Source organism: Cottoperca gobio, unplaced genomic scaffold (genome assembly GCF_900634415.1).
Source record: "Cottoperca gobio unplaced genomic scaffold, fCotGob3.1 fCotGob3_425arrow_ctg1, whole genome shotgun sequence".
Lineage (NCBI taxonomy): Eukaryota > Metazoa > Chordata > Actinopteri > Perciformes > Bovichtidae > Cottoperca > Cottoperca gobio.
The window spans coordinates 26,091-39,384 of NW_021167003.1; the positions used below are offsets into that span (position 1 = coordinate 26,091).

General features: G+C 40.7%; 1 protein-coding gene across 1 annotated transcript in view; it reads left to right on the forward strand.

Moving 5' to 3' along the window:
- The window catches only part of LOC115005986 (disco-interacting protein 2 homolog C-like), a 33,067-nt gene extending 22,443 nt beyond the window's left edge, over positions 1–10,624 (forward strand). The window contains exons 6-8 of the mRNA XM_029427989.1: positions 6,809–6,955; positions 8,760–8,879; positions 10,620–10,624. Coding sequence (XP_029283849.1) covers positions 6,809–6,955; positions 8,760–8,879; positions 10,620–10,624 — 272 coding nt within the window. The remainder of the gene's footprint in view (positions 1–6,808; positions 6,956–8,759; positions 8,880–10,619) is intronic.
- The last annotated feature ends 2,670 nt before the right edge of the window (positions 10,625–13,294 follow it).

The following is a 13,294-nucleotide window of genomic DNA, read 5'->3' on the forward strand; positions in this document are numbered from 1 at the left end:
TCCTCTTCCTCCCGCTCTTATCAGAGCAGATATCTCGTGGCTCCCTCTCTTCAGTCTGTCGTCGCTGCTTTCTCCTGCAGACGATCTTTGTGTTGTGGTTGACTTCTGAGCTTAGGTTCAGTAGAGCTCGCTGTGTTTGTGTCACCGGCTCTTTTGTTTCAGATAACAGCGCTCAGTGCTTGTTTCTGCTTCTATGTCATTGTTGAAAACATTCAGAGACGTACGAGGATCCTTTAAATCTCAAGCACCTGTCCTTGAACACAGATTCTACGTTTATTTATGTTTAATTCATTGATTATTGATTGTCTTTTCACATATAGCTATCTTTACAGTATATATTTGGTTTGTTATTACATAATGCATGTATGCAACTTTAATAACCAATCCAATAATTGGTTATAATTGGTAATAATACAACGTGCAGATGTTATTACAACGTGCAGATGTTATTAGAACGTGCAGAAGTTATTACAAAGTGCAGATGTTATTACAACATGCTGGTGTTATTACAACGTGCAGATGTTATTACAAAGTGCAGATGTTATTACAACATGCAGGTGTTATTACAAAGTGCAGATGTTATTACAACGTGCTGATGTTATTACAACGTGCAGATGTTATTACAACGTGCAGGTGTTATTACAAAGTGCAGATGTTATTACAACATGCAGGTGTTATTACAAAGTGCAGATGTTATTACAACGTGCAGATGTTATTACAACGTGCAGGTGTTATTACAAAGTGCAGATGTTATTACAACATGCAGGTGTTATTACAAAGTGCAGATGTTATTACAACGTGCTGATGTTATTACAACGTGCAGATGTTATTACAACGTGCAGATGTTATTACAACATGCAGGTGTTATTACAAAGTGCAGATGTTATTACAACGTGCTGATGTTATTACAACGTGCAGATGTTATTACAACGTGCAGATGTTATTACAACATGCTGGTGTTATTACAACATGCTGGTGTTATTACAACGTGCATGTTATTACAACGTGCAATGTTATTACAAAGTGCAGATGTTATTACAACATGCTGGTGTTATTACAACATGCTGGTGTTATTACAACGTGCAGATGTTATCACAACGTGCAGATGTTATTACAACGTGCAGATGTTATTACAACGTGCAGATGTTATTACAACATGCTGATGTTATTACAACATGCAGATGTTATTACAACGTGCAGATGTTATTACAACGTGCTGATGTTATTACAACGTGCTGATGTTATTACAACATGCTGGTGTTATTACAACATGCTGGTGTTATTACAACATGCTGGTGTTATTACAACGTGCAGATGTTATCACAACGTGCTGATGTTATCACAACGTGCAGATGTTATCACACCGTGCAGATGTTATTACAACATGCAGATGTTATTACAACATGCAGATGTTATTACAACGTGCAATTACAACGTGCAGATGTTATTACAACGTGCAGATATTATTACAACGTGCAGATGTTATCACAACATGCAGATGTTATTATATAATGTGTTGCTACGAGGATAAATAACGCTGTGGTAAGTGTGAGAAGACAAAAGGCTCCTGACTGACACGCAACTTGACACCACCTCAAGATTCCCTCCCTTCTTGTTCCTCACATGCAGGCCTGTTAACACACCTCTCCTTGCGGAGGAGGAGGGTAGAGAATGGAAACTCTGGGCCATGGCGCTCCGGTAAGTTGAGATCGGAGCATGACTGGTAGAGAGAAGAAGCAGGATCGTTCTCCTGCCATCCCTCTCATAGTCCCCCCCCAGTGTCCTCTGTCATATGCTTGTTGTTGGAGTTGTTCCCCACGTTGGTTGTTCCCCGATAATTAGATTTGTGCTTCGCCATGTTGTGAAAGTGCAGAAGAAAACACTTCAATGCTAAACTCACTGGGAATAGCATTGAGCGTTGACGCATGAACATGTTGTGCTCGTGTGGATTAAACCACACAAAGTGTTTACGGCTCTGCAGAGTGAGAATTGTTGATGAGGAGAATCAACAATGCTTTTAAAGGGGGCGAGATAGCAGCTTGTATGAGTCGTTCCTCTTTTCAAGGTTACTCAGTTTGCTGTTGCTTATTGATTTGGCTAATTATGCAGCATGTTTTTTACTTGTTTGCTCAGCCAGAGGCAATCTGCTTTCAAAAACGGCTTTTCATCGAAGCCAGAAAGCAGATGGTGGAGGAATGTAGGCCGCCTGCCTGCGTCCGCTCTTTAGTTTAATGCAGCATTCTTCAAATCTGCTACCTGGAATCACAAACACTGCATCAAACAGAATGTGAGAAAGATCCTCACTTAAAGCCAGACGTGAAGACTTGACTAATGCGGACTCAGCGTGCATGAGAGGTCCAACCTGAAGACTCCATCCGCCGACTCGCTGCTTGGCATGTGAACACGCTGCCGCTGACGTTCTCATTTACTGAAGTGGCTCCATTTGTTTCTCACAGATTGCTTGAGAGTACAAAGCGATCCACTCTGGGGCAAACAACGAGCATACAGTTAAAGAAAAGGCTGAATGCTCGACCTTTTTAATCAGCCATTCGTCACTGCCACAAGAAAATATACCCTGCATCCATTAACAGGCTCTGGAAGCGTTCCCATAGTCAATGTAATTAAGACTGCAGTGTGGATGTGGCCCGTTGGGATCGCAGTGCAGATTAGCCTCCCTGTCTGTCAGTGCTTTGTACATGTCAGGGGAATACTCCGCGGTCTCTGAGGAATAACACTTCAGCAGCTTCCTGGATGCTTCATCAGGAATGACATGCTGAAGTGATTGAAGGTTTTCTTCCTACAGGAAATGTTTTTAACTTGTAGTTTCATAAATCCTGACTTCATTCTCTTCAAGTGCAGTTTGGATGAAGTCTGATTTAAAGGCGATGCAAGGCACGTCTCAGGGCTCGACAATAAGGCTTACCCATGACAAGGAAAATGCCGAGTCGGGCTTGTAAATCTAGCAACTTAGAGCTGAGGCTGAAAGAAGTGAGCGATCTCACTTCCTTCTCATCTCTGTTGAGAGTTGTACCAATCGGGCAATCTCGATAAAAGCCCATTTATACTTTTTGCCTCCGCGTGTCTGAAAGGGTTTGCAACGTTCCTCGTGACGCAAATGAGGTCATCCATCGCATCAACATTTGTGACTTTAGCTTAGCAAGTGTGCCAACTGGGCATGCTGCTGTGTGGTTCCACACTCCAGTCTTGAGCTTGTTTGCAGAGAAGAAGAAGAAGAAAAAGATACGGCCGATACCAACGTGAATATAATGCATCTTTAAAGGAATATAAAGACAAATGGCGTTGACCGGTATATGTGAATGCGTGGAACGACGTGGATCCCCAATTGTAGCACCGATGGAGCCACAGGTACGAGCTGTAGGGAGTTTATTTCAGGTGATGTAAACATTTGAACATGCAACCTTATCCTTAACCATCAAGCTCCCGTTAAACCCTCCTTGACACATGCGGGGGAGAGAAAAGTGTCCCTGAATCAGCTCCATCAGCCAGACTGATTGGTATTCAAGCAGCAAAGGAAGCATTCATCATCCTCCTCCTCCTCCCCGTCAAACATCCTCATAAATACATTCTGATGAAGTCACTGGATACTCTTGCATGAACACACACACACACACACACACACATTCCCAAAAAAGATGAACAATACGCAACTTCATGTCTAGCTCAAGCAGACAGCCCAGAAGTCGCAGAGACAGGACGTAGTACGTGCTACAGTAATTAGCATGCCTGTGCTGTGTGCTGCAGTATTGATATTCAGTCAATGTCTGGATAAAGAATTCTGTTTGGTCTCTCTGGCTTTGGCTCAGTGCTTTGCTGGGAATCATCCCTCTCTCCTTGTTTCTTCATCCACTTCACAAAATATATTTATTTACTTTCTCTTCCTTTCCCATCACATTCAGTTCAGTCTTAGTCAGCGTTATTGGTATGAATGAAGGGCAGTGACGTGACTATAAGGGAACAAAACTTTAGCATGTTGCATTTGGCATTGTAGTAGACTGAGTTATAGAGCTGTAGACCAATCAAATGCAGATACAAACTCAGGAAAAGAAGCCACAGAGCATCAAAACAGACGATACAACCAGCTTCAGTCCAGTAGAATTTAAAGTAGTTTTTCCATCATGTGAATCAGGCTTAAAATGTTGAATTAATAACTCAATACATAGCACAAAGGAAGTATGGTGTATATGTATATATTTCTCCCAGAGAGAGCAAGCAATGATGAAATATTAAGTAAGCAGGAGACATCAGAGCACAAACACAGCTTTGTTCTGTCGTTGGCAGTTTGGGGGTTTTGTTTCTTTGAATACTGAACATGTTTCATTCAGTTCAGTGTGTTTGTACGAGTACAAAGTACATGTAAAGAGTATTACTAGCAGGCAAATACAGTACGTCTTAACAACACATGATACGGCCGTAAGTATGTGGACATTCCTGATCCTTGTTGGTACTTTTGGTCTGGACTGTTTCTCGTGGTTTGGGCCCGTCAGTATCAATGAAGTGGAATCTTATTACAATAATATAAATACAATCTTCCATCTTTGTGGCCAAACTTTAGGGAAGCCTCGTGTTTTTACAACATGAAAAATGGTTTTCCCAGTTTGGTGTGGAAGAACTTTCCTGGCCTGCACAGAGTTCTGTCCTCAACCCATCCAGCACTGACTGAGTCAGAACTTATCACCCATCATCAGTGTTGGACTTCACTGATGCTGTCTGCACGGGAACACACGACAGCCCAGTTCCAAGCATCTCTCAGAAAGACCTAAACCAGAAGAGTGGAAGCTGTTAGAGCAGCAGGTTAATGGGTTTGGAGGTGTTCATTGTTACCGCCAAGGAGGTCAAGTTTTCGTATTGGTTTAGCAGAATTACGGGGGAAACTACTGGCCCGGTTTTCATGAAACTTGGTTTTGAGGAAGAGAACCATTGGGTTTTGAAGCAGATTCAAGTCCCGGCGGGGGATTCTCACATTTTGTTTACCTTTAACTAACATTGCGAAATGTGGCGTTTGTGCTGCTTTCATGTGGTGTTGGAATATTTACGGAAAGATGTGTTCCCGACTTGGAAAATGTTCGTCAACACTCCCTGAAGTTGGAGACTTGGAAACAGATATCAACATGTTTTTTAAACGCTCTGAGCAATAACATGACACATCTTTTTGTAGCGTCGATGTTGTTTCCACAAGAACGACTTCCCAACTCTGGAAATGGGACCTAATGAGGAGCATGTGAAGGCTCCATTGGCGGAAGTCCTTTAGTGCTATTCTAGATTTAATTGTTTAAGCATTTAGGTTGTTCGTGTCTGGACTGCATTATATTTAGAGGTGTCTAATTTTCTAAGACAAAAAACTGGAAACACCTCTGAAGGTTGTAATTGGATGAGAACATGAACTGCATGCCGACAGTACGAATGAAATTAATTATTTCATTTTAAAATGTCAAAAACGTCTTCTAGCCGCATTTGAAAAAGGTTTTAAATAGAAATCCTCATTAGTTATTCAATGACAGCCTTAAGACTAAGTGCTTTCTTTGTATACATAAGCAGCCCTTCAAAATAAAAGCATTCAAGTGTAACTTGCTCTGCTGCCTTTCGCTGCGGGAGGCGTCATGCTGTGAAGCGTGGTGGGCTCAAGTAGCTTGATCCCCTTTATCTTCTGGTCCTTGACTTTAGCAGTGGAGCTCCCCGAGGGGGGCAGAGAGGAAACCAGGGAGCGGGGGGGCCTCTCTCAGTGTCCTTATCTCGGAGGTTTTAGAAGTAGCATAAAGCAAAGAGGCGCACCCTCCACGCTTGTTTTCCAAAGCAGTCAAATGAAAAATTTGCATTTCTGAAATGTCAACTTTTTCCAAACTTCAGTAAATTGGTTTTATCTTTGTCGTAAATACTTTGCACTCATTTTGCTTCATGCTTCTACTTCTCGTTCATTCATTTTCTTTCTTTAGTTGATTATCATGCATGAAACCTGATGATTTCAAACAACTCTTCTGAAGTAAGCACTAAACTAACGCTGTGTTTAAATCTGAATCGTGTTACCATGTTAAAGAGAAGACAAATGTCGAGCTCTTGGAGCAACCATTATTGGATGAGTACTATATACTTCTAGAAATCGTGCAACTTATTTAAAACTGAAGAAGGCGAGATCCATTTGAAACCTACAGTATCGTAGCAACATGGTTTGCATGACTTGTATTCCAAGCACATCATCTCCACACCACTTCCTGTCCTCATGGGAAATAAAACCTCACATGTTCCATCCTCATGAGCTCTGAGGTTGTTCTGTATCTGAACCTGACCTCTGACCACCAATCAGTTAGTTAGAGTTTCCCAAATGTCTCAAAGGCCCAACACTTGACGATAGAGAACCTTAAACCTGAGAATACCAGATCAATCTTTCCATGCAAACATGTTCTATTTAAATGGAAGTGATGGAGAACTCAGACTGGACGCAAAGGGACGTCTGCACAGACACACGTCTGTCTCCCTGCATCATTTCCTGCTCCGACCGCTCAAAGTAAAGCGTCCCTTTTGGGCACAACAGTAAACACCGTTTGATGTTGTGGAGCAGCAGCTGAGTCTCCTGAAAGGCGTAGATGTGAAGAATGTCTCGGCTCGGTGGGAGCTTAGAAACATCAGGCGCACCAGAAACACAATCTTAATGTAACACCGACATACGAGCGGGGAAGCAACCTAAAACCCAGCGTTACCTACCTGCACTCTGACGTGTAAGAGTTCAAGATGTTTTATGTTTGGGGGAACTAACTGGGCCTTCCTTACCTCGTCCCGTTTTCTCCCGTCCCAGAGAACCACTCTGCCCCTCCAGATGTCACCGGCTACACCAACAACACCGTCGACGGTATCCAGGTGGAGAGGGCCCCGGGCGCCGGCACCGCCGCCCAGAGACAGACGCCCAAGTACGGCAACGCCGAGCTGATGGAGACCGGAGACGGTGAGTCAGGGTCGGGGATACGAAGACTTTCGAAGTGGAAGAACAAAGTACTTTCTTCCTGTACGATCTTTTTCAAGCCTTGAAACTTAAGTTCACTCATTAAATGGAGACAATATTTACATATGTTTCATCAAGACATATGGATCTGAGTGTAGTGCATCATAAAGTCAGACATCTTTGCACGACAAATACTAATATGTGCACATTTTAATGCACTATGTTGTAAACACTAAAAGTATGAACAGTGGAAGAAGTAACTTATCCAATACTCTAGAGTATAAATATCCAAGTCAAAGTCCTGCATTCAAACAATTATCAGCATCAAAATATACTTAGAGAACACAAAATAAAAGTTCTTATTTATGCAGAATAATAAATATTATTATTGGATGACAGTTAGTGATTAAATGTTCATTACTTTAATGAGCTTTTAAAGGTTTTCATTTGAAGTAATAATAATAAGAATAAGTTTCTTATTTCCCTGACTGACCTGCGCTGAGTGTTTGGAGTTCTCATGTATGAGCGTCGTGTGGACCAGCTGTGTGTGCAGCAGCTTCAGGACCGACATGTGATCAGGATTCAGCAGCTCGTCCACATGTTGGTGTTTCCATCTGAACATGAAAGCTTCACATTTACAGTCTGACTGGAGAAAGAGTCACAGCGGGGCTTTTAGAGGAGACGGACCTCCAGCTGGTATTCATGTTTTCTTACGTGAACTGAGTTTGTTTGCAATTTTTTGGGTAAAATAAACTTCTAAAAAGTAAAGTTTTCAAAAGAAATCGTCTTTAACAACGTGCTTGTAATGAGTTTAACCATCTGCGTCCAGTGTGTATTCATATTTATAGTTTTTATATTTTGTTTTCGGGTTGTCCGTCTTTCCAAAAAAACATTCTGGGCCAAAAGAGTTAGCATATTAAGTTAGCATATTTTCTTAATCTTTATTTATAATATCTTGTATATCTCTTATGAAGGGAAAGAAACACATCACAAGCTCCATGTTCTCTTTTGTAATGAGACTCCTCAGGTGTTTTCAGGATCCATTAACGTCTGAATACAATCAGATCCATCCTCGTCTCCGTGAACATGTCTCTGACTCTTCAGAGATAACGGAGGACGTCAGTTTGCTGCTTCATAGTTCATCGTTCTTGCATGAAGGCACATGAAGCTGCAGCAGACGGAGTTATTCATCAGACACTGTGATGGACGCAGCTTCAGGCGCCAGAGTTCACAGACGGGAGATTATTGGGATGTTTGTTGTTCAGGATTTTAGAAGTAGAGCGATATTGCTGATTAAATCAATGCAGACGGGAGGGGAAGATTATTTGAGACATGTCCACAGAAGTTGAAAATCTTTTAATGTTTGTTTACTATGTAATAATAAACTCCTGCATGTAACGTGCAGAGACTTAAACTCCTCGTCTCCACACGGAGCTACAGAACTGACTTCATGCACATTTTGCAAACGTGACGTCTTTGAATCCAGATCTCAGACTTCCCTCCGCTGTAAAGTCATCTTTAATGAAAGAGCAATTTGTCTCTCATCTCGTACGCTGTCTTCACGCCTTCACCATCAGAGTGTTATTTTCAGCAGCAGCTCTGTTAATTGCTCATTTGAGGAGAAATGTGACATTTTAATGTAGATTTAAAACTTGTGGATGTTTGTCACAGAGAAGCAATCAGGACATCGCTCAGCTTCAACACGTGCACCTGTGAAAGCACAATTAGGAGTTTAATCTAGGAGTGTGTGTGTGTGTGTGTGTGTGTGTGTGTGTGTGTGTGTGTGTGTGTGTGTGTGTGCGCGCAGGTGTTCCAGTGAGCAGCAGAGTTTCAGCCAAAATCCAGCAGCTCGTCAACACTCTGAAACGACCCAAACGGCCGCCGCTAAGAGAGTTCTTTGTCGACGACTTTGAGGAACTTCTGGAAGGTAATAACTTGACACCCTTTTATTTTGAAAAGCTCAGGTCTGATGCACCTTTCACAAAACGTTTCCTGTCAAACTAAGTGAAGTATTCAGATTGTTTACTTAAGTTAAAGTATTAATACTACAGTGTAGAAATACTCAAATAAAACAAATGTATTTGCTCAAATTCATACTTAAGTAAAATTACAAAAGTACAAAAAGTGAAAGTACTCATTATGCACCGTAATTATTATATCATGTTCTATTACTGTATATGGAGATCATTTGAATTACTTTTTATACTTTATCTGCTTTATTATTTATTTATCTGCTGAGCAACTTGTTCCAGGGATCCATAAAGTTTTATCTTAATTTATAATATTGCATAATATTACGCTTCACTCCCTTTTTTATTTAAATTCTTTCCATTATTTTCCTTCATTCTTTCCTTAACTTCTCATTTCCTGTTTCCATACTTCCCTTTTTCTTTCCTACATTCCTTAATAACACAAGAAAATCCTCAGAACTGCAGACACAGGTTCATAAAACAGCAAATCCAAAACTCTAATCCTCCAACAACATGATGAAAACACTGCAGCTCCAGCTGGATGATGGAAACTGTGAAACACAGCTGGACGCTTTGTGGGAAAGCAGCAGATGAACCTTTGACTTGTGATAATCAACTTGCTGAATGATCAATTCTTCACTTCTGCACAATCAATCATTTATATTCTTGATACTCACATGTAGCTGCTCATAGCGTTACCTTATTCACACGCACAAAAGGAACACAGACTTTTACGTGGCGGTGTTTCATTCTGGGACACTTTGTGTTCATTGCCTGTGGTGTGTGTGTGTGTGTGTGTGTTGTGTTCATGAAGACCTAAGAGAAGCAGCTTCACACCATCAGGACGTAATGGGACGATCATCTCCTGCGTTAACATGCTGTGTGTTTGTCTTCTCACTTCTGGCTGTTTCTGTAACTTGTAAATCATTCAGAATATATTCCTAAAATATTATTAATTTAAAAGCATATTCTAAAACTTAAAGGCATTTGGGATAAATAAAACAAACTGAAAACTTGAAAGCATCTTTTCACACTTTGCTAACGTGCTTAACGCTCTGTCTGGCTGCCATTAGTGGAATTATGCTCACACAGCGGAGTTAAACATTGTTTGGTGCTTCAGTTAATCAGCTTGTGAGAGCGACCATATGTGCTGAGAAACAGGAAGCAGAGAAAAAAGCCTTCTGCATTCATAAACTGCAAAACAATGTTTTTAGCGTCGATCGGTACGTTACGACTTTGATGATTTGAGGTCATGTGGGCGGTCAGAACTTTCCAGGATGCATCCAGTGCTTTTAAAAGTTACTGCAAGATTTCTTTGACTTTTGGGGAAGAGGATTTGGGTTACATGTTGGTCACAGATCACAGCCCCAGTTTATTCATCAGTTAGAGATGCAGGAAAAACTCACTGAGGACATTTGATGCCAATTTTTGAAAACTGGCATCAAATGTCTGGTTCAGTATTTTATTTAGTTCTTGTATGGCTGTCGGTGTTTAGCTGTTCGACATTTGGGAAGTTCTTCGCTTTGAATATAAATGCTGACATTTCTTCCTTCAGTTGCTCCTGAAATCTGTTGGTCCTACGGTCACAATCAGGGAGTTTAAATGAAATAAACTAAAACTGGACAGAATAAATGAAAACGTGTGACGGTAGAGCTGAAAGTGTTTCTCTTCTATCCCGTAAACATTTGTTGCACCAGCGTGAAGCTTCTCACCGTAGGTGAGCACGTAGAGCGACTTCTTACCCCAGGTGAGCACGTAGAGCGACTTCTTACCCCAGGTGAGCACGTAGCGAAGCTTCTTACCCTAGGTGAGCACGTAGAGCGGCTTCTAACCGTAGGTGAACACGTAGAGGCGGCTTCGTACCGCAGGTGAGCACGTAGAGCAGCTTCGTACCGCAGGTGAGCACGTAGAGTGGCTTCTTACCCTAGGTGAGCACGTAGAGCGGCTTCTTATCCTAGGTGAGCACATAGAGAAGCTTCTTACCGCAGGTGAGCACGTAGAGCGGCTTCTAACCCTAGGTGAGCACATAGAGAAGCTTCTTACCGTAGGTGAGCACGTAGAACGGTTTCTTACCGTAGGTGAGCACGTAGAGCGGCTTCTTACCGTAGGTGAACACGTAGAGCGGCTTATTACCGTAGGCGAGCACGTAGAGCGGCTTCTTACCGTAGGTGAGCACGTAGAGCGGTTTCTTACCATAGATGAGCACGTAGAGCGGCTTCTTACCGTAGGTGAGCACGTAGAGCGGCTTATTACCGTAGGCGAGCACGTAGAGCGGCTTTCTTACCGTAGGTGAGCACGTCTTAGAGCACGTAAGATAGCTGGCTTCTTACCAGTAGGATGGAGCACGTAGAGCGGCTTCTTACCGTAGGTGAGCACGTAGAGCGGCTTCTTACCATAGGTGAGCACGTAGAGCGGCTTCTTACCATAGGTGAGCACGTAGAGCGGCTTGCCGTTAGTGTCCATGGTGGTGAGACAGGGGGCCTTTGGAGAGATGGTGCCCCACCTCTGCAGGGCCGCCTCCAGAGACGGGGGCCAGTTGGTCACCACGCCCAGCTGCTCGCCCCGCATGGCCACCATCTGAGCCCCCCTCCGCCTTGGGCTGGTTGGGGGTCCGGCTGCTGGACTGCAGGACGACAGGTTTGTAAAGTTTCTCACCTCTGGCATAAAAACTTCTTTATCTGCACATAACAGACACACACTTACGAACCCGTGTCAACGTTGTCACTTTTATTTAAACTATTTAAACATTTTGATTAGTAAGCATGAACATTTTAACAACACCGCTATCCTCAAAGTTCTGACAGAAATAATTAAAATGTCAGATGACGCTTGAAAGTAAAACAAATAGAGATATTTAAAAATCTAATAATACATGTAGCAGGTTTCCCTGTTATATACTTATTGTCCTAATTATGAGTAGAATGTGAAAGATAATGCAGCATTTACTGGTTTCTATTATTACTCAGAGATCATCGGAGGGAATCAAGCTTTTAATTAAACCAAATACCAGATTGATAAAAACATTTCTGGCACGCTGAACTAAGCTCAGTGTTTCCAACATTTAATATTCAGGCTTAAATTATGAATTAACTTCTGGCTCTGCAGCAAACGCTGCATGAGACCATGCTGGAAACAAAAAGAAATATTCATTACATAGTTTCTGTCTTTGTCACATCAGGGAGTGAAGCTCGGATGTAGGAATTTAGTTGTTTATTAAAACAATATTGTGATTATTGTCCAGCAATAATCTTTTACGTATAGTTTTTTCCCTATGAAGGGTGAAAAGGCAATAAGGAAAAAATAAAATAATAAATAAATGACATGATAAAAGAAAGTAATCTATGCCTTTATATGCAAAAAATTTATTTAAATAAAGAAAATATTTTTATATACAGAAATATATGAACAAATAAATGTGAAGAATTAATTAAAATGCTTATAAATATTTCCTTATATTCTTTAATTTGCACATCTTTGGGATAAAAATAAATAAATTACATGATCATTTTTTATTTATATGCAAATGTATATTAAAAAATAATATATATATATACACAGAAATATGAACAAATAAATGTGAAAAAATAAATTCATATAAATATTTCCTTATATTGTTTTATTTGCACTTTTTTTATTATTGCTCTTTATATTTCTGCATTTATATTTATCTATATTTATTCTCTCCTATGACTCCGTATATGAGAAGCAGCATCATCATCTGTCCCCACTGTGACTCCTTAAAGGACCATTCCACTGCTTTTGTGTGTTTAAGATCATTTCACAGCAAAACAAACTGTGTGCTTTAAAAATCTGGATTAATTCCATTAGTTTCTATTATTTATGCACATTATGACAATCTATAAATTGACTGATGAAAACTTGTTATGATATTCATCACAGTGAACATCGAGTGTAATCTTTCTCAAAGTGACATTATTGTCGTGTAGCCAAGACATTTTAAATTAATCTGCACTTGAATTGAATTACTTCTGGAAAATAATGAAAAGTTATGGAACAGAATTGATGGATTACATCTTTCAAACAAGTTCCACGAGTGTGCTCATAAATCATATTTACAGACGACAATAAAAAAACAGCAGCTTCCTGCAGCCGCACGACAAAACTATTAAAATAATCTAAAATTGAATAGCATTCAGAAAGGGTCAGCAAACAGTAGTACACGAGATATACTTTATAATACGAGAGCTAAAACGTGCAAATACATAATTACATATGCAGTCTCTTTGGGGTGTAATATACTTCTGCTGCTGCATCATATTGGATCCTTTATCCCTTCCTCCAGCCAGTGGTAATTAAAAAACATGCATTTGATAACTTTGCATATTTAGATTAATAATCCAACAATTTAATA